Genomic DNA, 25,354 nt, shown 5'->3' with positions numbered 1-25,354 from the left:
TATTTTATACTTCTACAGAAGTCGGAGACAAATATTGAACCTTTTACTGCACTTCATTTATTTGACAGCTTTAGTTACTACCGGTAGTTACTTTGCAGATTTGACTAATCAAAAATAGCCGATCTACAAGCTCACAATGCATCGAATCACAACACGTTACAAGCTTGTACCAGTGTAACAGTATTTTCATCTATTTAAAATGTTAGTAATTTTTACTTTGCTTGCTTACTTACTTACTTAGTCCTCTTGCACTTCTTATAGATGAGGCAGCGGGGCTGTCATCTAAGGCGAGTAGAGCCAATCATAGCAACCAGTTTTCTCCATCTGGGTCTGTCGTGGGACGTCTCCAACCGGCTTGCTGGGGATTGAAGGCCAGGATGGTGCTTGTTGGGTGTTCCACGGGCAGGCGGATGATGTGGCCATCTGCACTCGTCGCATTGCTGCAAGACGGGATGCTGGGAGCTGTTGGGTTTTCTCTCTTAAGGCCCGGTTTGTGACATGCTGGCTCCACGTGATGCCTTCGATCCTCTTGAGGGCTCTGGAGTCGAAGCCATCGAGCCTGGCCGCCAGAGTGTTATTCAGCGGCCATGTTTCCGAGCCGTACAGGAGGACAGAAATGACAGAGGCATTGTAGACTCTGAGCTTTGTCTCCCTGGATATGTGCCGGTGTCGCCACAGCGGTCTCCATAGGGACTGCATGACGGAGGCTGCTAGGGGTTAAGAGTTCTGGGGCAGCGACGCAGCCCTGCCTTATCCCGCTGTTTATGGGGAACCACTCAGAGTCCCGACCATTCACACGCACACAGCTTTCCGCACCATGGTACAGCTGCTTGAAGAGTGTGGTGATTTTTGTTGGGGCTCCGAGGGACTTCAGGATGTTCCAGAGGGACCCGTGGTCCACAGTGTCGAAGGCCGCCTTAAGGTCAATGAAGGCAATAAACATGTGCCGGTCCTTTCTGAACTCCCGGGCCTTTTCTATTAAGAGCCGAAGAGCAGAGATGTGGTCGGTGGTGGAGTGGTTGGGCATGAACCCGGCTTGTTGTTGGCGGCGTCTGCTTCTGGTTGCAGATAGAGCTCGGGTGAGTAGGATACGGGTGAAGAGTTTACCGGGGATGGAGAGGAGCGTGATGCCTCTATGGTTGCTGCAGGTCAGCTGATCTCCCTTTCGCTTCCAGAAGGGAAGTATAATGCCCCGCCTCCAGTCATCAGGCAGCGACTCAGAGACCCACACGAGGTTGATAATCTCTGTGAGCCAGAGGATGATGTTCTCTCCCCCAGCCTTCAGCATTTCTGCTGTGATGGTACATATGCCAGGGGCTTTGCCGTTCCTAAGCTTTGTCAGGGCTGCTTTGACTTCGGCTGGGGAGACGGGGGTGATGGAGCAGTCCGGGTTTGTGGTGGAGTGTCTGGTGGGAGTGGGGTCTTCCGGGGCAGGGGGATGGTTTAGGAGCTCGCTGAAATGCTCCTTTCAACGGCTGATGCAGTCGGCCTCAGTTGAGAGGACGTTGCCGGCCCCGTCCTTCACTAAGAAAGAGCGCTGGCGGGGCCCTGCTTTCCCTTGGCGGAGGAGGTTGAATAGCTGCCACAGGTTGTTATTTTGGGAAGCCGTCTCCATGGCTGTCGCTTGATTGCTCCAGAAGTTTTCCCTGTCGCGTCGGATAGAGATGTTGCGCTGGCTGTTGAGGCGCCGATACAGGTCCAAGTCCCCTCGCAAACGGGCAGCTCGTCTGTTGTTACGATGTCCAGTGTGTTCTGGGATATCCATGGCTTCTTGGGGGCAGGTCTTGTTCGCCCGATGGTTTCTGTGGAAGCCTCAATGACCTCATTTTTAATGTGGGGCCAGTCCTGAGGTGTCCCACTGGAGAGCGCATTAAAGCGGTTTGCGATGGAGCACCTGTACGACTCCATGATGGCCGGGTCTTGCAGACGAAAGGAGTCCAGTCTGGGTGAGGCGTTGGTTGATGCCACTGCTTTGAGCTTCAGCCGCAGGTCAGCTATCAGCAGTCGGTGGTCTGTTTTGGCAAGCTGTGCACCTCTGAAGACACGGCAGTTGGTGATCGATGTCTTCCATCGGCGGGATATGAGGATGTGGTCAATGGCTTTTTTTGTTTTTCCGTCTGGGCTGTACCAGGTCCAGTGATGGATCCGTTTCCGGGGAAACCATGTGTCGGCAATGCAGAGGTTGGTGGCTCCAAATAGATTCAATAATCGTTGGCCGTTATCGTTGGTGGTACTGTCGATAAAGACGGGACAATGTCGTGAGGGGGGGCTGCCTGGATGGCGTCTTGTAATTGGTCGTAAAAAGTGTCCTTTGCCTCGTCTGGAGTGACTTCGGTTGGGCTATAGGCGACAATAACTGTCATCTTCCTATGTTGGTGTAGGAGACGGGCAGAGAGTAGTCTATCGCTGACTGGTTTCCAGCTGATGACGGATTTCCTCTGGTATAGCGGGATGGCTATAGGGCTACACCATGGAGGCCTCTCCCATCATTCGGGCCGCTCCAGAGAAAGAGGTGATCGCCGGCAATTGTCTCTCCAGTTCCACGCCAACGTGACTCGCAAAGCCCAGCAAGGGCAATGTTGTAGTTGGAGAGTTCACGGGAGAGTAGTGTTGGATACCTGGCGCAGGAGTGTTTGGACATTCCAGCAGGCTATGTGGGTTTTTTGTCGGAGATCCAAATGTCGTAGGTCGGGGGCAGGCAGGGGTCTGTTGCCGGGATGATCCGTCCGGTTTCTTCTAGTTGCTTTAATTGGTTTCGTAACTGTTTTATTTTCACTATGCTGGGTAGTTGGCCCTGTGATGGCTAGTCAGCTGGTGGGGCTGCCACCTTGCAGCATGCTGACAGGCTGCGAAAACCCCCGCGTAGAGCGAGGGATTCGGGGGCGGAACTGTTAATTTGTGCCATCCTGGTACCATAAGCCCCCCTGGGGTTACAGGCCCACCGTGCACCGAGCCCGGGCAGGCACCAGGTAGGGTTAACCGTCACACCTCGTCAAAACTGTATGTATATTTTGATGCCAAAACATTTGTACTTTTTCGGGCGGTGAAACCGTGAGGTTTGGATATTTGTACAACAAATCCTGCGCTGTGATTGGCCAAAAATGTACAAAAATGTACCCCGCCTAACCCTGCACCGTGATTGGCCAATCACAGTCTATTCAGGACTGTGATTGGCCAGGGTCACATGACACATGTGCATAGCCCTATATAAGAAACCATAACTTTAAAAAAAACATACATTTGTTTTTTTTAAGTTATGGTTTCGTCCATCATAAAGAGTGTTTCAATAAATGTATTTATTTTTTGTACATGATTGGTTGACTCCATTCAGTATTGTGATTAGCTAGCAAGACACCGCCCACTTCACACAGGGTGTGATTTTTTTATTCAAGCCAATGTTTTAGACAGGTCTTTTACTTTTCAGATTGTATATTTTAATTAATTAAAAAGTCTGTGCACCACTGCACTACATCAAGGACACATTTGGCTAAATCCTTGTAGTTGCCGTGTCAACACAATGGAGGGTTTCTTGTCAGCAACATAGTGATGAAAAGCAACTGTAGATTATCTAATTTCAGACAGTCCGACTACCAATTAGTTCACACTATAATACTATAATTGTTTTCATATCTTCCCTGTCGGAAGTGTAAGGTCTGTATTTGTGTTATTCAACTCTAACCTACATTAAGTATAGTGGTTCTCAAAGTGGGGTCCGGGGACCCCCAGGGGACCTTGAGGGGGTTCCAGGGGGTCCCCAACTTACTAACTAAATAACTAAATCAGTTTAACCTCTTTAACCCTATTTTATGTTACGGCTATTAAGAAATAGCAGATCTACAAGATTTTTTTTTCTTTTGGAAAGTCGTCCATGCAACTAGATAAGAGGCTTTTAAAGCTCACTCACAATATTTTGTTGATTGTTTCATCAACGTCTGTTGACTGTCTATGGGTTGTCTCCAAGTCATGGTACTGCTTTGATGGCTTAATATAGATTCATTTGACATATATTGTTTGTTTGTTTACACATGTTGAATTCATATTAATGACACGTCCAAGCTACAGATGAATTTGTGTCTGTAAAAGATTAGTTGTTTCAGAATTTTAAATCTAGTACAATTTACCTTTCCCCACTAAGATTCATAATTTGCTGTTTTACATTTCAATATGACGTGTGTTTGGGTTTGCATCCATTAGCTACAGTTTGTGCTTGCATGTTGTCTACGAATTATGTAACCTATGCAGCACAATTCCATTACAGCAAGCCATTTCCTTCACCCCTGAATGAATCTCCATAAAGGTTCGTATATATATAATGCATGCTCCTCTAAAACTCAATTTTCAAGACATCCATTAGTCTTCATACTCCCAGGAGATTTCCAGAGCTCATCTGCAGTGAGAAGATGAACTTTGAGGCTGTGGGAACCAGCCATGTTTAAAGCTCAATCTTTGTGTTTAACCCCTTTAACACCGGCATCCCAATTTTAGGCAAGTCATTATAGGCAAAAAGAAAAAAAAGAAACATTCTAAAACATTTCAAAAATGGCAGAACAACAAGCTTGCAAGTTCCTAGATAGGCTCTTTTCCAAATAATAATGGTTCACAATGGCACCACCATTGTGAACCATTTTATCTGTCCATTCCTTTATTTTATGTATATGCTTGGCTTGGAATCGGTCAAGAAGAACAATTTACAATTGAGGCATTTAGCAGAACATCAACCCAATCTGAATTAATGGCATCTGTTTAGACAGTGGTTCTCAAAGCAGAGTCCAGGTACCCTCAGGGTTCCTTAAGGGGGTTCCAAATGGCCCCTTACAGGTCTGTAACTCTGAGTGTACAAAAGGACCCAAATGGACCCTTCCATTTGGTTCCATTTGTACACTCTCAGAGTTATGGGGGTCCTTCAAATTAAAACCTTTGCGAACCACTGATTGTTGACCACTCTGGTGGTCCCTCCTCCTCCACACGGATACAGGATAGATTGGCACTTGGGACATCTGGGCATGCCCAGTTATCCCAGTACCCACTCGTCCAAGGTGCCCAGTTACCCCTAGTGTCCAGAATGTTTTGGTGCCCACCTAGCCTTAGATGAAGACTATCATAGATGTATTTGATCTAGTCTGAATTTTACTTTCGTATCTACGATAGTCTTGGCTAGCACCCCCCAATGCATCCTGCACTTTCACCTGTAAAGCCTGTACTTCTCCGTACATGTACAAAGACATATATATAAGGTGCTTACCCGGTTGCCCCAAATATTAACTCACGCTTCGGAGTCTTTGTGCAATGTATTAGTCCGTATTTTCATTAAAGAAGTGTTTTAATGCCGTCTGGGTCGGATTCTGTCGGAAATTCCCTGTATTCCTCAATGGGCGGTAGTGACGGGGCGCATCAGGTGAAAGCCAGAATTACACTCGATGTAAACAGGAAGTAAACGGGGGGGTAAATGGTGTTCAGGCACAAACGGGATTAAAACACATATCTATTGAAAAATACGGATTAATACATTGCACAAAGACTCCGAAGCGCGAGTTAACATTTGGGGCAACTGATTAAAGCACCGTAATTTTTTTTTTGGTACATGTACGGAGAAGTATGGGCTTTTCTCTGGTGAAAATGCAGGACGCACTGGGGGGTGCTAGCCACGACTATCGTTGATACGAAAGTAAAAGTCAGACAAGATAAAATACATCTATGATAGTCTTGATCCAAGGCGCTAGTGCCCACCTATCCTGTTACACTCCACACCAGCAGAGGTCTCTTATCACTAGTTTGCATCGTGGCTGGCTGCTGCTGCAGCATTTTGGTAGAAAGTCAGTCAGCGATGTAATGTTAATGCAACAACTCGTAGTACTGAAAACAGGACTGCAGGTTTGGCACAACACAGAGGAACACCTCGTCGCATGGACAACGATTTGACAGTCGCGTGAATTCCATCAGTAGCCAAAATGTCAGTTAGAAACGAAATGTACGTGTCACTAAAATGTATTCACTTGGTCTTGGTCACGACAGTAAATAATCAGTTTTTCCACTGCAGCCGTGGTGTGTAGTCCAGAGATAACCGGGGGGAGCCTTTGCGTAAAAGTCTGCGCTTGATCACCATGGCGCATCATCATCATCATCATCACTTCGCGAGTTGTTGTCTTCATCATCCTCACCTTCCCCTGGTGTCGAGTTGTTCAGGAGGAGGACGATAATTCTGAGGATTGGGTTTAAACTGTCAGATCATCAGTCAGAAATGACTGAGATCTTAAGCCTAACGGCGGCGCCTTCTGGCCCAAGAAGACTCCTCCGTCTACCGGTCAGGAGTCTTGTTGTTCTGCTGCTCCTTCTCGCTACTATAACCACCGCAGTCCAAGCAACTCCAAGCAACGAGACCTCTGCAAGTCAACCTCCTACAGAAGAGGACTTCTATCATCACCAGACTAATGTCACCCATCAGAAGAAAGCCTTCCCCGTCCTGTCCTTCAACTATGACCACGTTCGAATCCCTTTCGAGATCTCACTGTGGATTCTCCTCGCCCTGCTAATGAAACTCGGTGAGTGCACAACTGTTTTTTCGTTTTTTCAACGTTGCCCAAATCAGTAGTTCTCAAACTTTTTGTGCCAATTAAGGACCCCCAAATTAATATATATTTGGCCACGGACCCCCCCATCAAAACATTTTTTTTTTTGCAGATGTACAAGCTCACAGTGCGGCACTATTTTTGAATAGCAAACGTATAAATGGATTGATAAAGTGGTTGAAATTAGTGTGATGCTTCATTAGCTACTTTAGCTGGGGACCCCCTGCCCCTGGAACCCCCTCAAGGGCCCCTGCCCTGGGAGTCCCCGGACCCCACTTTGAGAACTAATGGCCTACATTTCAGAAACCCTGCCTACCAGATGGATTAATATTCAATATCACACCCATCAACGACGCCAGTTGTGTGCGTCACAGCAGGCACAGCTGTTTAGGAGTGGCATAGGCTGCTCTCCAATATAAAGCCATACTAAAATGTTGTGTTATTTCACCCAAACTGTTTCCGTTTTCATGTGCCTCAAAACTAATATCAGCACAAGGCGTTATCATCCAGCTTCAGAACAAAAAGCTAATAATAGAATAGTTATAACTAAGGATTGGAGTGTAATTGGACCCATGGTGAGTAGTGCAAGGCATGGCTTTGGAGCAGTTGTTCACAAGAGGTTTAAAATGGATCACCTTAGGGACTGAACATGCCTCACATGTATCACGTGACCCTTTGCCAGTGTTTTATATTTGACTTATTAGACACATCTCCATAAGTATCCTCTGATGTATGAATTCCAGCCCTTATGTGAGCATAAATGTTTATAACAACTTGAAAGGTATGGGGTGATCAGCATCTTGTTTCTCTGATGGGCCTGCCCTGTTTATGTACATAATAGTATAAGACCTTTTGAATTCTTAGTTAATATAAAGTTTCTCTAACCACTGGGCCCCACAATTACACTGCCACAGTGTTGTATGGAATATAGGCTACAGACTGTCTGCCGGCAGGACTTTAATGCATGTCATTTTGATGAGTGTGATTCGCATTAGAGGTTTGCTCTGGTGGTTTATCACTGTCTGAACTGAGTGCATACAGCTGTCCTTCTGCTTATCTATTGGTCCAGCAGTTCTTTCTCAGGGCCGGTCCAACTTCCTGCCCCAGTGCTCTCTCCTTGATAACAAAGACCCCAGTGTACAAAAACAAAGAGGAAAGGAGGGGACTAGAGTCGTTGCACACAACACTATCACATCACAATAATATTGTAGACAGTCTTACAAATACTCACGTGTTCACTGACACTTTAGTGCTAAGGCGTCATTCATCAGAGTGCAGACAAACAGGTCTTTTGTGGTCTTTGCACACACGGACAAGTGATTTAACACTAAAGGAAATTGGCTTTCTTGGTGACGAGTTTAAAATGTTTATTATGAGGCAGCAATAAGGAGCTGTCTGTTTTGTGCGGCCAAGATGTATTTAGGCGCAGCTCCTTAATCTGCTTGTGTGCTATTCTGCCTTCGTTAGTCTAAACTTAATACAGGGATTCTATTTTTGCTTATTTACATAATTCCTTCACAATCATGTTCGTCATAGTTTTGCTGTTTTGACTAGGGCTCTCTTGAAAAAACAGTTTTCCTTTTTTTGGGTGGGGTTAGGGGGGGTTCTGAAGAAATGCCTGTAAATTCCCCTGTGTGTTCTTGTTCTTTATTAAGACAGTTGGAAAGCAGAGAGGGACACCGTGTGACAGGCACAGGAAATTGTATGATCTTAGGCCAGAAGAGGTGTGTCTCTGGTTCTGGAGGAGAGCGTCTTAACCAATATTCCATCAAAAAAGCACTCACAATGTTTTAATATCAATAGGGCTGCTTGGTTGCATTTTTGTTTAGCATAGTTTCTAAATAAATGATAATAGACTTTATCCAATATCGGCATGGCTTCATGTGGATCTAAGCAGCTGTCTATGACGTATGACTCCATATCTTGGCACGTTTTTTTCAGTCCCACTTCCTTATAGACGACTTAGCTCTGAAAGAGTGTAGCTGATGCGTCATCCATGCCCAAATTTCAGCAATCCAAGCCTCAGTGACGTGATAACAAAAAGTAAAAGGTTGGTGTTTTTGATGATGGTGTTGAAGAGCTCTGTCTAACACGTCAGTCTAACACGTCAGTCCAAAATCTCCTATAGGTGTTCAATTGGGTTGAGAACTTGAAGATCCAATGACTACGAAGGCCATACAATAGATACTCATAAAACCATTCAGTGACCCCTTGTGCCCTGTGAATGGGGGGCATTGTCTTCCTGAAAGAGACCACTCCCATCAGGATAGAAATGTTTCATCAAAGGATAAAAATGATTACTCAGAATAACTTTGTATATATTTGCAGTGTGATTTGATTTGAATTAGAACTTACAGAATTGTGTTACTAATTCAATTTCCAAATGTTCAACTCTAATTAAACTGTCTGATTAAACTCTCTTTCTTTTGTCCTTCCCTCTCTTTTCAGGTTTTCATGTGATTCCCCGGGTGTCTGGCGTGGTCCCGGAGAGCTGCCTGCTGATCGTGGTGGGCCTGCTGGTGGGCGGCTTCATCAAAGCCATTGGCGAGACGGCGCCTGTCCTCGACTCCAAGCTCTTCTTCCTCTACCTCTTGCCTCCCATCATCCTCGATGCAGGCTATTTCCTGCCCATCCGGGCCTTCTCGGAAAACTTGGGCACCATCCTGGTGTTCGCCGTGGTGGGCACCCTGTGGAATACGTTCTTCATGGGGGGGATGATGTACGCTGTGTGTCAGATAGAGGGCGCTCAGCTGGCAAGCGTGGACCTGCTGTCCTGCCTGCTGTTTGGAGCCATCATCTCGGCCGTGGATCCCGTGGCGGTGCTGGCCGTGTTCGAGGAGATCCACATCAACGAGCTGGTTCACATCCTGGTGTTTGGGGAGTCGCTGCTCAACGACGCCGTCACTGTGGTGAGTGACAGGTGGTAGATTTGCTTTTAGCATGGGCATTGGGGATATTGTTATAACATCTTAGGCATGCAGAGATACTAATATCACACTCTAACTGTTTGCAAGTATATTTCCCTTTGTGGCTGACCTCCAAAATGTCTCATCAATATTTCCTAATAAAGAGCATCTGCTGCTCACCAGTCTTTACTAAGGTGCACTGCTGGGGGTCAGAACTTTGAATTCTGCAATCTGCATAGATTTATGCACAAATATGGAGTGCCTTGTGGCTCAACCAGTTAGTGCAAAGATCATTATGCTCCTTGTGAGAGCGAGGAACCGGGTTCAAATCTGACCCCTGTCTTGTCTTGCATGTTTCTCCTCTCTCTCTGCCCTAGGTTTCCTGTCTCTCTACACTGAACTATCTGCAATAAAGCATCAAAATGCGAAACACATTTTTTTTGTGTTTTTAATCAAAGTGTGCAGAAGTCTTTTCCTTTAGTGCACATCAGTTTTTACCTGCTAAAATGTAAAGGCTGACGTCATGCAGACATGCAAAAGTGTCACTTTTCAGCTACAGTCACCTTTTTGAACCCAAATAGGGCAATTGTGTGACACCTGACCCGAAAGAAAACAACATGTTGTCACCTTTTTCACCTCGGGGCTGTTTGCATGCCTGGTCATGATTCAATGGTCATTTTGTGAGTTAAGGCCTTGTATGTTGTTGTAGGCCTTGAGGTCTTCCTGTCTTTCCTAGTCTTAGATTATCGACTTCTTTACCAGGTACCTACATCAATTATAGTCTTTAAACTGCAAAACGGGAAAATGTGCCATTTAATATGCATTTTCCACATTAAGCTCCTAGCAATTACCATACATCTGTCTTATCCTTTATAGTCATCTATCTAGATTCTGTTTGATGCCACCAGACAGCCACTCTTCTTAATTAAGGCCATTATTTTTCCTACAAAACAAGCCATAATCAATTTGCCATTAGCTAACTGCTGTTGTGCACTTTCCTCTCAGAATGTTTTAGTGGCTACTTGAAATGGGAAGATTTCAAGTAGGGATTTTGCCATAGGTATATTTGTGGTATATGGTGTGTGTGCGTGTGTGTATTGTTTGTGTGCATGCAGAGTGTCCATACAGTATGAACTTGAAATGTGCATTTTTGAATGAAAACTGCCACTGTTGGCAGTTTTATTGCATTTTGGAGGTGTGGTGTGAGGCCAAATTCTGAATAGTAGTAATAATAAAAATAATAATAATAATAAATAATGAAAACATAATGAAAACATAAACAAACCGCTGGAGCTCTGGAAGATATTTAAACTGTTAGTCTGCAGTAAGAAACTGAAAACCGGATCCACAAACATCAACATCAATTTGGATGGCACGCTCGTTACAGATAAGCTGGATAATCACTTAAACAACTTATTTACAACCATAGCCACCACAATGGTTAACATACTGCCCTCTCATTCTGGGCTTTATCGGGATAAAGCACCTCCAAGCATTCTACAAAGATCTAGGTGTACGCGAAGATGACTTTAAACTCACCATGGTGACAAGTGATGTGTTTAAAAAACTGAGCGCCCTACAACAAAACAAGGCCACTGGCCACAACAATATCCCCTCCAACCTTCTCAGAGACGCAGCCCCCTCTATTGCTCCAATCATTGCCCACATAACAAATCTCTCCATCAGCCTGGGGCTTGTCAAGCTAGATTTCAAACTCGCAAGAGTCACCCCTCTGTATAAAAAGGGAAGCAAATTAGACCCCGGCAACTACCACCCTGTTTCTATTCTATGTTCCATCTCGAAGGTTATAGAGAGGTTAGTATATGAACAGGTCGAAAAGTATCTTAATGAAAAGAAATTTGTAAAATGTACAGATTCCAATCTGGCTTCAGAACATCTCACTCCGCTGACACCTGCCTACTCTATTTGACCGACTACATCAAATGCGAGGTAGACTCTGACAAATACTGCAGCATGGTCATGTTGGACCTCCAAAAAGCATTTGACCCTGTAAATCACTCCATACTGATTGATATGTTGAAGGCAATCGGTTTTGATCAGTGAACTGGAGGGGAGAGAACAGGTGGTGGAGGTGAACGGAACCCCGTCCTCCCCCCTCCCAGTGAACTGCGGAGTTCCTCAAGGAAGCATTCTAGGGCCTTTACTGTTCCTAATATATGTAAATGACATGCCATCAGCATGTGACCGCAACTTGTTCTTCTTGGCGGATGACTCGGCACTCCTGGTCTCAAACAAGGACAAATTGCAGGTTGAAAAAGCCCTTAGCTCTGAACTCTGTAAAATCTGCACCTGGCTCAGGCTCACTGATAACAAACTCTCATTACACCTTGGCAAAACTGAATTCATTCTTTTTTCAGAATTAACCTCTGCAAGGTACAAATACAGTACGTTCATTGCTACTAATGTTGATGATGTCTTGTTTATGATATTGCATATTATTCTATGTCTTTAAATGTCTTGATGAATTGAATACACAGGACCACAATGGAAACAAGCCCCCGAGGGTTTTTGTGTTATCCTTTTAACAAAAATCGTACATCTGTACTATTTGCAAACTGTTAATAAAGTATTCAATCAATCAATCAATTTAGATAAGTATGCCAACATTTGGGCTTAGACTGGACTTAAAGGAGAATACCGGACAAATTAAGTGTTGTCTTTGATGTGGGCGGCCATAGCTGAGTGGTTAGTGAGCCCGCCAAGGGAACCAGCTGGCCCTGGTTGCCCCAGGTTCGATTCCAGGCTATCCCAGCATATGTGCCGATGATATGAAATTTGTCCCTGAGCAAGACTCTTAACCCCAATTGCTCACAGGTTCTCATTGGAAACAAGACCGCAAGGACTTTCATGAACGACCTGTTAAAAGGAATTATCCTTATCCTTATCCTGTCTCGTTACTCACCTATTGACGTGAAAAGTGGCGTTCTTTTTTTCCATCGATTCCCCTGTCGTCATTTTTTAAACCCCCTCCGTTGTCATAATGGGAGCGCGTGGGTTAGGGAGATTCGTCTATTATAACCGATGCAAAGTTGTTTTTTTCTCTACTGCTAGTCATTGTGGAGTCTCATGATAGTCAAACATGAGAGTAGCTAGCCTGAGAGGCTAGCGCTACTGCCGAACGATTTAACACTGGATGCTTGTTTCTTTCCAGAACCTGGCAACTCGTGTTGCCAGGTTCTTGAAACAAGCAACCAGTGTTAAGTCGGGGGAATCTATGGAAAAAAAGAACGCCACTTTTCACGTCAATAGGTGAGTAGCGAGACATCAAAGACAACACTTAATTTGTCCGGTATTCTCCTTTAATCAGGCCAATTAGACAGATGATGGTTTAATGGAAATTATAGCAACAGGACGTGTTTTGCTAGTGGTTCCAGTAGCTGGAATTTGACTGAATTTGAATTAGGGCATGTAATCTGACTACTGTAGCTTCTGATTTTCAATATTACTATTACTATTTAATTATTTACTTGTATACTAAATAAATAACGATAGTTTTTTTTAAATAACAAACAGGTTCTGTACCACCTGTTTGAAGAGTTTGGCCACGCTGGGGAGGTGACATTGATCGATGCCTTCCTGGGTGTGGTGTGTTTCTTCGTGGTCTCGCTGGGCGGGATCATGGTTGGCGCCATCTATGGCCTGCTGGGTGCCTTCACCTCCCGGTTCACCTCGCATACCCGCGTCATCGAGCCCCTCTTCGTCTTCCTCTATAGCTACATGGCCTACCTCTCTGCCGAGGTCTTTCATCTGTCAGGGATCATGTCGTAAGTGATTATAGAAGTGATCATAATAATACAAATATTAATAATATTTTTTGTCAAAAAGCGTTTTATACCTGGACTGTGCCCCGTACAGATTGATCGCTTGTGGGGTGACGATGCGACCATACGTGGAAGCCAATATTTCCCACAAGTCCTACACCACCATAAAATACTTCCTAAAGATGTGGAGCAGCGTCAGTGAGACTCTCATATTCATCTTCCTGGGCGTGTCCACGGTTGTTGGCCCTCACACCTGGAACTGGACCTTTGTTATTCTCACTGTCATCCTTTGCCTTTTGTCAAGAGTACTAGGTCAGTGCAGTTTGAAAGAGGGATATGTTATTGTAGCCTGTTCTGCCTTTATTTGAAGATTCTTCATCCACCTACGCCTTTAAAATTTATTTTTTCTTTCTGATGCTCATTGCATGTTATGATAATTTTACCATTATTGTGCTACTCCTGAGCAGATTTGAATTGACAAGCTTTCACTTTTTTGTCTTGGCTTTCGTCACAGTACTTTTTTGTTGTAAAAAAGGCTATGAATTATGAATATTAGTTGCATCATAATCATCTGTTTTGTGTATTTCAGGAGTGATTGGCCTGACCTTCATCATTAATCAATTCCGTATTGTCAAGTTGACGAAAAAGGATCAGTTCATCGTTGCCTACGGTGGCCTACGAGGGGCAATTGCTTTCTCCCTGGGGTTCCTGCTGACCAATAGCAGAATGAAGAACTTGTTCCTCACTGCCATCATCACTGTTATCTTCTTCACAGTCTTTGTTCAGGTGAGAGGGACCAGAATAATGGTTCACATTCACAATATTGTTTTGGGCTAAGGCTCACCAAAAGTCAAACTCAAGTCTCCCTTAGGATTTATTCAACATAATTGCAACAAGACTTATCTATCATTGTTAAAAGGTGCTTTCACACTGTACTTAGCCCAGGGTTAAGTCCCTGTATGATATACATATCAAGAGAATGGTCAGACTACCATAGTTTGAAGTGGGCTACCACCCCATTTAGCCCTGGGCTTGCTGGCCCTGCTCTGGAGCAAGTAAGTTTTGGCCTCTGGCCAGAACACAATCAATGGCTAATTTAGGACCTGGAAAATGCAATAACCACCTTTTTATATACAATAATAACTATAATGCTATAAAAATGTATAAATAAAGATGTGTGTGGTATAACAACTAATAGAAACCGAATCAAATGTTACTGGTGCATACAGAAATGCTAGTGTAATCATTTTGTGCAGGCCCCATCCTTGAATGTGGCACCTAGAGGATATTTAGTTCATCAAAAAGTTTCAAAAGAACATTTTATCTCATCGTGTGTGTGTGTGTGTGTGTGTGTGTGTGTGTGTGTGTGTGTGTGTGTGTGTGTGTGTGTGTGTGTGTGTGTGTGTGTGTGTGTGTGTGTGTGTGTGTGTGTGTGTGTGCGTGCGTCCAAGTTTGCTGTTATATGCTTTTCTTGTCCCTTACGTCCATGTTTGTGTTTTCAGGGTATGACCATCAGGCCACTGGTTGACCTGTTGGAAGTGAAGAAGAAGAAGGAGACAAAACGTTCTATTAATGAGGAAATTCACACTCAGGTACAGCACATAGTGGAATCCTGAGAGTATAAAGTGAGCTTTAAGGGCAACCAAAATCATCCATTTTGGCATTGTGACAGAAACTGCTACTAGGTCGCAAGGACATTTCAGTTTAATTCTCCAGGGAGCATGAAGCTGCACAGCAAATTCTATTACAATTGTGCCAGTAGTTTTTGAGATATGTTGATTGGAACCAAAATTTTTTATTTATGTTGAATATTATCAGTTATGGACATCATTAATGAAGTGCTTGGAATTCCTCGTCTGGATCATGATATACTGTAAAAGAGACATGTCAGCATAAATTTCAGCTAGCACCTTGTAACATAGACCAAATAACTGATAATAAAAATCTTCTCTTTACTTTAGTTCCTGGACAATTTGCTCACAGGCATTGAAAGCATTTGTGGCCATTATGGACATCACCACTGGAAAGAAAAGTATGTTTTCATGATATGTTTTTTCTTATTATATCTTTTCTTATTATCATTGCTCAAACAGAAGTTTTTCAACTGCGGCGACAGTTGAAAATCTGTTATTTTTGTTGAGTAACACAGTCGCTGACCTATAAAAGGTGTTTTTGAAAATCATTTGTGTTCAATGAGCATCATGCTCATGCGACAAAGTATAAATTAGCTTTATAATCATGTCTCATGTCACCAGGCTCACCCGCTTCAACAAGACTTATGTGAAGAAGTGGCTGATAGCAGGGGATCGCTCGTCGGAGCCACAGCTGATCTCCTTCTACAACAAGCTGGAGATGAAGCAGGCCATCATGCTAGTGGAGAGTGGAAGCTCAGCCAAGCTGCCCTCGCTGGCCGCCGTCTCAATGAGGTAGCATGCAGAGATGAGCTTTTACAAATACAACTACAAAGGTGCACTGAGTACATAGCAGATCTCTGCCTGGAGGCATGCCCTATTAGTGATGCACTGCACGGCCGTGTCTCCTGCTGTCCATTAAAAAAATTATTGGATCCGTCGAGTTGATATCAGTCATGCAGTGTGTTTGTAGCAAAATGCTTATACTGTCTGACGACATAACATCAAACTGCATCTCTCTGTCTGTCTCTCTCTGACGAATTGTAAAACATAGTCGAACACAACAATGCTGTGAATTGGCAAATAGATCTCCACAAGTTTCCCACATAGAAGTGTAACTAATCACATTATGTCGGATGATGAAGTCGGCATTATTGGAAATGGGGATGAAAGCAGCCTCATACTACCAGACACAGGGATGGCACACTGCGGGTCTCTCTCTCTTTCCTCTGTGTATGTGTGTGTCAGTAGGCGCTATGTGTGGAAGCCTGGAGGGATGATTTCTCTGCGGTTATTAATTCACAAAAATGATACATACAGAATAGATACACAAGGGCAAATACGAGATCTATTTCGAAATAATATACATTATATTAGTTTTTCCAGGGGAAGTTCATAGAACATAAATAGATACTCTTTAAGCAGTAATATCCTGTTTTATACTATACCGTACTGTATGTTAAACATATTCACATATTGTACCCTGTTCCTACACAACTACTGTCAATTCTGTTACCGGGGGGGCGGTCATTGAATTAATGGGGATTTTTGGTCGCATTCCTAAGCCAATAATTTGATGGCCGGCGGAGACTCAAAGAGACTCGATAAATTTACATCACTCATTACGTAAACTTTTGGTTATAATCACATAATGTGGTGGTGAATACAGGTCATGATCACTCCCTCTATGTGGTAAATTAACCTGTTCAATGCCACAGAAACCTGTGCCTGTGGGTTTTGTGTTCTCCAATAGGTGGCAGTGTGGGACAAATAGTTAGTCCTTGGGCCACAGAGCGCCCCCAAGACTGGTACGCAAGTGTGTACCATACCTGCCATGGCTCAATACTCCGAGTCCCCGACCCCACCTGCTAGTCCTCCTGACCCTCAGAACCTTAAAGGAGCACTTCACCCATTTTCAAACTTTTCTTCATATAATTGGTCCATCCTTACAAATGCTCATATGATGGCACAATTTCCGTCTTCACACGCTGCGTCTCATTGGTGGGCTATATTCAGAAACCTGCCACCAATGACATCATTGATGGGGATTCCAAGCTAATATAAAGCCATTGTATTGCGTTAAAAAAAATCATGCTTGAAATGACCAAACCTGCCTACTGATGATGTCACTGGTTGGCAGGTTTCTGAACTGTCCATAGCCCTCCTGTGAGACACAGACCGAGTAGACAGAAATGGTAGGGCCTAACAATGGCCGCATAAATTGTGTCTTTGAAGATAGCAAGAAGATCACTTTAGTCTATGAAGTAAGGTGTGATTGGCCCCAGGTCATTGTAAGAGTAAACTACACAGAAAGTCATCAAGAATGTCACAAATATAATATGAGGGAACACATTCACCTCCCACTCAGTAGACACGAGCCAAATGCAAATAAATTATAAAATAACAAATGGTGTGGTGGTGTTTAAAAAAAATTGTTTTGTTGTTCTTATCCTGTCATGAGAATGTTTGCAGCACGGATGTCAAAATGACTACTGAGTCTCCTATTGACCGATGACCCGCTCATCAAATTATTTGCGACAAAAACAAAAAAATCTCTATGAATTCTAGGCTTCATAAGGGGTTTGAAAATGATAGGAAATATTTTTTGGGTGAACTACTCCTTTAAGGCGCATACCACATATAGGCTCTGATGCAGCCTATATGTTGGTCGCGGGTTTGATTCCTGAGCCCAACGGCCTTTGCTGCGTGTCATTCCCCGTCTCTCTCTCCCCCTGTTTCCTGTCAATCTTTACTGTGCTATCCAAATAAAGGCAGAAAAGCCCCAAAAATATCTTTAACAAATACAAAATAATTCTGTTACAGTTGGGCACTAGCTTAACTACTTTCAATCTGGAGTACCTATTTTAGTATAAAGTATAAAACAGGGCTCAAAGCAATTTGAATATACTTGTAGTGTGCCACTGAATGGCAGCACGTCAGTAGCTGTTGAGGGAGTCAGAAGACGTTTCTCTTAAATCTTCCCCACTTGCATTTGGTTTCTTATCAAAATCCTGCATTTCTAACTTTCGCATAACCAGAAATTACTAAGTAATTTGACATATTATTTAATACATGGTTTTCTATGATTGTGCTGCATATGGAAAATGTACTGTATGGTGTGTGTCTCTGCAGGAACATCCAGCCCAGAGCTCAACCAAGAGATCGGATTATACCAAAGATCTCAAAAGGCAGAGAGGAAGAGATCCGAAAAGCGCTTAGGTCCAACCTGCAGAAGACCAGACAAAGGGTAAGGGACATATTTATGAATGAAACTGATCAATAATTTCCTTTGTGACACATCATATGAACACTGTACAGTTAAAAGTAATGATGCAACTTCAACTTCAGTCTGCTAGATTTAGCCTGAACTCAGGGCCTGATGTAAATTGCTTTTTTATACACAAATATAAAGTATATTCCTAGGTGAATCTCTTTGTTACACCAGCATTAGTGTGACCGGCAGCGTGATGAAACTAAGAAAGATCACAGCAAACCCGTGGGGGGCAGTTGCCCGCGGGTGAAGCTTTTCCAACAGAATTTTCAATGTCAGGCACATTGCAGATAAAGCTACCGTGTTGAAAATTCCCTCAACAGCACCCCCAGCAGCCAAAACAGTCATTTATCCTTGCAGCTGAAAAGGGCTCAGAACATGCAGAGAGAAAGAAATCTGAGAGTGGTTGTTTTAAGCTATATATTTTATAACACGTTGTAAGGACCATAATAAATACAATATGTTTTTGTCAAACAGCATAAAATGTCCACTCCAAGTGTTGCTTGCTTAATTTCTTCGATTTAGACATACTGACTTAAGAACAGTTAGTACTGTCCATATACACTACATACTTAAAATAGCATAACGAATACTGTTTCTTTTCAGTTTGAGTCGCAGTACTTTTTTTTACAGTATGGATGCTTTTGTTGAAAACACCATACTATGTCTTCTACTCTTTCCTCAGCTACGCTCCTATAGTAGACATGACCTGATGATTGATCCGTTTGACGTAGAGGAAGGCGTCAGTGAAGTTCGCTTCAGGAAGCAGAGAGTGGAGATGGAGAGGAGGGTACGTTTGAACGGCAATAGATAATCATTTAGATAATCATTTAGTGTGATTTTAATTAGGATGGTTGAAACAAATGAAAGAATTGTGAGCATTCTTACTGCTCAAACAAATGATTTTTGGGATATATTGGACTATGTTTTGTTAAATAAAATACCTTTATGGCAGCTGGTTGTTGCCCCAACAGGTGTGAGCAATACTGCTGTTTGAAAATATGTATATTTTGCCTTTCATAAAAATGTGACTCCAGTGTGTGTGTGTGTGTGTGTGTGTGTGTGTGTGTGTGTGTGTGTGTGTGTGTGTGTGTGTGTGTGTGTGTGTGTGTGTGTGTGTGTGTGTGTGTGTGTGTGTGTGTGTGTGTGTGTGTGTGTGTGTGAGCATTTGAGCTGTTGAAAATAAAATGTATTTAGATTTTTAAGACTATGATAAGTTAATTAATGAAACATGTATTAAAAGACAAATACAACATAAATTATACAGCAGCCTTATTGTGCTAAATGCGACAACGTTGTCAGTTTGTAGATCTGCTATTTTCGTGGAGTGTTCGCCTGTTATGACATGTCCAGAATATAAGGGACGCATGTGGTTCATTGTGAATCTTTGTACTGACATGTAGTCACTGATATAATGACTACTCTTTCAGATGAGTCACTACCTCACGGTACCAGCCAAAGCTCCGGACGTACCCACAGTGAGGAGAGTTCGTTTTGAATCAGGTCAGTTCAGCACGCATGTACCTGTGGTTCTGTCTAACCACGACTAGTGGTGGCCCTGAAGCTGTGTCTATGAGACACAAGACACAATCTGTCAATAGATACAAAGTGTCTTGAGTCTAAATGTAATTTTTCATTCATAGACTTTCAGTAGGTCATAATGATGACTAGACATATGATATATGACATATGATTAGACAGTGGCATCTGTTAGTGACATTTTGTTATTTTGTTTTATTTTTTCAAAATTGCATATCTTATCGCCCCAACTTTCTTACAGCACATAATCTTAAAGGCCCGATTTCTCTAAAGGAATCATTGTCAAAGCCCCCATTTTGATACAAAAGAATGGTTAAAGGCGCTATTTTCACAAGTCTTAAAGCGGTTGATGCCCTCCCAGCAAGCACAGTCAGGACCCGGACCAATCAGTGACGTCTCGATTGGGGCTAGATCAAGTCAAACCAAGACAAGTCAGATCTGGCCCAGAATATCACCTGATTTCAACCAAAATTAATCCTGACCACAAAAACGTCACTTCCAGGACGTCATCTAAACACATTTCTCATCACCCAAAATTGCAGTCCAAATGTCCATATGATGTCCCGGTGATGACGTCCTGTAAATGACGTAAAGATCATCCCCATATGGGCTGTGATCTGGCCTAGTCCTGAACGTCACCGGGGTGATGACCGGGCGTCATCATAACGTCATCATGACGTCATTGTGCTTGCTGGGCTTCCTTGATTGAGAGAATGGAATGCATCTCTATTGAGGACGGTTTAGTCTCCAAGAGCTCTTTGAGAACACACTACATCACTACATACTCTGTCTCTCAGACCATCAGGTTTATAGCGCTGACAGTGACGACGATTACGTCAATGGGGCCTCCGATGTCCAAGTGGTTCAACCGACTCCCAGCTCAGCTGATTCTGTTGGGTTCTTGGATGAAGCCCCCCAGAGCACAGACAATGCCAAAAGGGATTCAGACAGAAAAGAAAACAAGGACGACCAAGACCAATTAAAGCTATCGCGTTGCCTTAGTGACCCCGGTCCAAATCAGTAAGAGGAAGAGGGCCGCTCCTTCCTCTCATGATGAAGCACATTATTTTAAATACTTGAAGCCAACAGTAAGACAATGAGGGATGAGCTAATGCTATTGCTACTACTTACGTGAGCTCCTCCGATAATCATCTGTATTCATATCTTTATCTGAATGGGAGTCAAAGCAAATCTTATTAATGTTGGTGCCATTATTGTCATTTATCATATTTTGTTCATCATATGAGATGATGTCAGTGATCTGAATTGACATACCTTTTTTCACAAGTTAATATATTTTTTTATCATCCAGTACATACATTTTTATATAATCTTGTGGCTTCCCTCCAAATGAAAAGAGCTGTCAGGTCATCAGTATTTGTCTTAACAAGCTGAGCTTGGGTACAAATAGTCTTTGCAAATCCTTCCTGATGTTTGCTTTAGCTGCTTGAAGTACTGTATGGGTGGGATTTGTCCCATCAAACAATGCACTGAGGTTGAAAATACACAGCAAACCAATTAAAGTCAGCTTAGTATGTTACGATTTGGTCTAGGGATACAACTATCGATTATCTTAGCGTTTTTGTTTATTCGTTTTTTATTATTTACATATCAACTAATTGACACAAAAGAATTCTAATAGATCTTTATAATCTACTAAATCGATTACCCTGATTAACCACCTACAGTAGGCCTTACTTATACTTTGTTGTACAACAGTGTTGTGCAAAAATAGGGAAAGTAGCAGATCTACAGGCTCCAAACGCATTGTTGTGAGCTTGTTGATCTGCTACAGTATGTTCAGTATTTTAACATTTTCATTATTTTGCTCAAATTGATTTTTTTTTATTATAATTGATTAAATCAATTACACCTGTTACACCCCTAATTTGGTCAACTCAACCCATTTAGTACTTGAATCAGAACAAACTGTTGTTGCCAAAAAACTGTTTAGAAGCTTTGCACTTTTCTGTATTTCACATTCACAAGATTTCAACAATATTACATACATTGGCAGATATTGCATTTTAAAGATATCTGTATTTTGGACTGAAACTCGTCAAATCTGCTATCCTGGGAACACATTATGTGTCCACCATGATTTCTTTTACGTGGTTGAAGAAAGGTGCAAATCATCGTGCCACGTATAGAATTAACTTCCATCTTGCCTGCACAGTATTGGTAACTACTAGTTACTAATATCTAACCCTTTGCTCTTCACGTGTTTGCCTTGAAATGTGTGGCTTTTTGTGTGCCAAGACATGTATTTTTATATAAAAGAAAAAATATGTTAAATTGAAGTTGTTCAAGACTTGTAAAGTGAAGGAAAGCTTTAATTTGTGTATCTGAAATAAAAGTCAAATGTCAAAGTTTAAAAATAACTCGCTGTGATTTTATTTGATGTTGTGTGTGTGTGTGTGTGTGTGTGTGTGTGTGTGTGTGTGTGTGTGTGTGTGTGTGTGTGTGTGTGTGTGTGTGTGTGTGTGTGTGTGTGTGTGTGTGTGTGTGTGTGTGTGTGTGTGTGTACAGTATGTATGTGTGTGTGGTGAGAGAGAGAGAGAGATAGAGAGCGATAGCAGACTGTGAAATGGGAAGTTGTTTCCTTACTGGGTTTATTTGCCTTCAGTAGTTGAGTTAGAATCCCACAAAATAGTTTCCTACAAAATAGAGAACATAAAATATACATTTAGGATAATTTCCTGTGCTATCAGGTAATTAACAACATAGCAATACAATTACTCACTCTTATTTTTTTTTCTTGAAGCTCGAGAACCCATGCAGGATAAACAAGTAACATTTTGAGTGATGGAAGAAAACAAAATAGGCAGAGATTGGAATATAGAGCTTTAACTTTTTAACAAAACTTTTCTTTGTTTTAGTTTTTTTAAATATCACTAACCCCTCTTAACAACACAATCACCTCAGAATGATGATGGATAATTTAATTTGTGTAAAAGAATCACAACAATAAATATGTGAATGTCCACCATAAATGTACATGCATTAAACTATACTGTAATATAACCTTTTCTGATGACAAGCATGGTGCTTTCGACTACCTCTAATATAGATATAATTGGAAATGTCATCTTAAATAACAGGGAATTAGAAATCCCCAACATGCCAACCATGTGTGTGGGGTGGGATTATAACAAGGAGACAACCAGCATCCTCAGGCAGACAGCTCTTCAGCCACCAGCAGAGATGGACTTCAGTGGCACATGGAAGTTAGATTCTGATGACAACCTTGAGGAGTTCCTCAAAGCAATGGGTAAGAACGTGAAATATGTTATTGGTTTTGCTACAAATTGAGATATCCACCATTTCAAAACGTACTTTATTAAATTGGTATGCAGGCAGCCCAGCTTCTCTATTTTGAAAAAGAAGTGCCTGAAACATCTGTGTTTTAGAGATTTTAAATCCAGAGTCAGACCTTCAAAATACATACATCCAAAATGGATATAGCACTTTAGATTGGATCTCTTGTTCAGCATATTCTGACTTTTACCAGTCTATACATAATGTATGTATTGTAATGATTTATATCCCATGAAGATGTGCCTAAAATGGTAATCAAGATGAGCAGGGACATCAAACCTGTGACGGTGATAAAGCAGAATGGTGACGAATTCACTATCAAAGTGACAACACCTCGCCACACCAGAGATAATTCATTCACTCTTGGCAAGGAGACAGAGGTTACTTCTTTTGATGGGAGAAAGCTCAAGGTGAGTCATTCATAAATACTATAATTGGCCCTGTATGCACATTATCATGCATCATGTCAATATGTGAATTAAGGACTGTCCACAGAAAGCACTATAATTTTGTATATATTTGTCACCACTGTCGTTATATTTGTGGTGTGGACTCTGGCCACAACTAGTGCACCATGAGAGCAGAGAATGGGAAGCTCATAACTGAAGCACAGGAGTACACCTCAGTCCGAGAGATCCAAGGAGAGGATATGGTTGAGGTCAGAGATTTACAGTATTGATTCAATCGTGATGGTGGTGTGATTTTGTTTTATTAGTACTACTAGCAGGGCTGATGGTGATAATGTGTCTGTACTCTGTACCTTCACAGACTCTCACAGCTGGTTCTGTAACACTCGTCAGGAGAAGCAAACGGATCTGAAGCATCCTCCTAAGTTCCTCCCAAGACATGTCTTTTGCTAGGATTGATGTTTTGCCAGAACAATACTGAAATAAAGTAAAGTAAAATCACACTGCCCATTGTTCTCTTAAGATTTTTATGACATATGACGTTTTTGTTTGCTTCCATTCAATTGTTTGACTTGTTTATTGACACAAAAAATAATCATAAATGCAGATCTCTTCAATTTGTTAAATGTAATACCTAACAAAAACATTGTGAAATATAAATGTAATATGGCCTAACAAAAACCCTCACAAAATGATTACACCAAAGATGCTTGCATGAGCTGGAATGAAAAAAACTAATAAATAAAAAATAGCAAATAGTATTGGGTAGGTTAACTTAATTTAAAAAGTACATTTGGGATTTGTTAATATTATGAATGGAAACTATTTCTCCAAATTGTACATATAAAATATGTTGGCCTTGTCCGTGACAGTCCATAATGTTTAAACAAATATAAAAAATTAAATATCAAAATATCCAGTGATGTTGTGAAACACACAAAAGTGCAAAGCTTCTAAATTGGCTTGAGCAGGCAAATAACTTTTAACCTGATTTGAGCAACTAAATTGCCAAATGCGAACAAATTACTACGGACACCCATAAAGTTGTCATACAATGTATCATGAAACTAATTTAGGTTTTCTATCCTACCATGACCTGCTCAGTGGTCTTGAGGTTAGAGTGTACACCCTGTTACTGTATGGTCGGGGTTCATTACCCGGCCGAGTCACACCAAAGACTATAAAACACATACCCAGTGGTGCCTGCTTGGCATTCAGAATCAAGGTTTGATTGGCTGTAGCTTAATGTACCTGTTCATCAATCGACCTATGGGCCACAGGGCTTGTTCCCAAGGCTACTTACTTTACTTATCCTACCATGATTGCAATGCATCTAGTCCTCTGATCCCTGGAGACAGCAAGGGAGCAAGGTGAATTGGTTGGTGGTGACCACTATTATATAGACCAGTGGTTCTCAAACATTTTCACGTCAAGGACCCCCACAATGATAAGTATTAGGCCGCAGGTTAAGATTCTTCTAACTATTTATAAGTATGATATAAGGTTAAAGTGGTTCAACAGATTTTGATGCTATATTAACATATTTTGCGTGGATCCCCTGGACCCCCCTCAAGGATCCCTGAGGGGACTTTGGACTTATCTTATCCTACTGCCCCATACCACAACTGTTCTGCTCTAGACCAATGGTTCTCAACCTTTTCAGGCTGCGGCCCCCCAAAATAATCATATTTGAACTAGGGACCCCCCACCCTGACAAGCACTTGGAATTGTAGGCGTAGAGGCATTACATTTAGTTTGACTCGGTTCTACAGATTAACATTGTGAAAATAGCAGATCTACAAGCTCACAACGCCTCGCGTTGCAAGGCGTTGTGAGCTTGCAGATCAACTATTTTCATTTTTTTTTGCCTCTTTCTTATATTATTTGACAGTTTTTATTGTATAGCTTGTTGCTTACTTTTAAAGCAGTAAAGT

At 42.2% G+C, this 25,354-nt stretch overlaps 2 protein-coding genes across 2 annotated transcripts; both read left to right on the top strand.

Annotated features, from left to right (window-relative positions):
* The first annotated feature begins 5,836 nt into the window (after nt 1–5,836).
* On the top strand, nt 5,837–22,039 carry LOC308095315 (Na(+)/H(+) exchanger beta-like). The gene is made up of 12 exons (XM_080442318.1): nt 5,837–6,539; nt 9,015–9,475; nt 12,986–13,257; nt 13,349–13,566; nt 13,844–14,040; nt 14,757–14,846; nt 15,216–15,286; nt 15,510–15,680; nt 18,018–18,132; nt 18,842–18,946; nt 19,587–19,659; nt 20,493–22,039. The coding sequence occupies exons 1-12, from the start codon at nt 6,239–6,241 to the stop codon at nt 20,717–20,719; spliced, it is 2,301 nt and encodes a 766-aa protein (XP_080298444.1). The 5' UTR covers nt 5,837–6,238; the 3' UTR covers nt 20,720–22,039.
* An 805-nt stretch (nt 22,040–22,844) lies between these two features.
* Nucleotides 22,845–23,832, top strand: LOC308095507 (fatty acid-binding protein, liver-like; the record flags this gene model as incomplete). Its single annotated transcript, XM_080442564.1, has 4 exons — nt 22,845–22,966; nt 23,251–23,423; nt 23,582–23,671; nt 23,782–23,832. Exons 1-4 carry the CDS (start codon nt 22,900–22,902, stop codon nt 23,830–23,832), a joined length of 381 nt encoding a protein of 126 aa, XP_080298690.1. The 5' UTR covers nt 22,845–22,899.
* Between the last annotated feature and the right edge of the window lie 1,522 nt (nt 23,833–25,354).

This window comes from Gymnoscopelus braueri, assembly GCF_963280865.1.
Source record: "Gymnoscopelus braueri genome assembly, chromosome: 11".
NCBI lineage: Eukaryota > Metazoa > Chordata > Actinopteri > Myctophiformes > Myctophidae > Gymnoscopelus > Gymnoscopelus braueri.
This window is presented reverse-complemented; position numbering and strand designations above follow the sequence as displayed.

Excerpts from the sequence above, each read along its gene's own strand:
- LOC308095315 (XM_080442318.1), top strand. The coding sequence starts at position 6,239 with ATGACTGAGATCTTAAGCCTAACGGCGGCGCCTTCTGGCCCAAGAAGA. Across the intron at positions 15,681-18,017 it reads CTGGCCGCCGTCTCAATGAG|GAACATCCAGCCCAGAGCTC; the intron begins GTAGCATGCAGA and ends GTGTCTCTGCAG. Across the intron at positions 19,660-20,492 it reads GAGAGTTCGTTTTGAATCAG|ACCATCAGGTTTATAGCGCT; the intron begins GTCAGTTCAGCA and ends TCTGTCTCTCAG.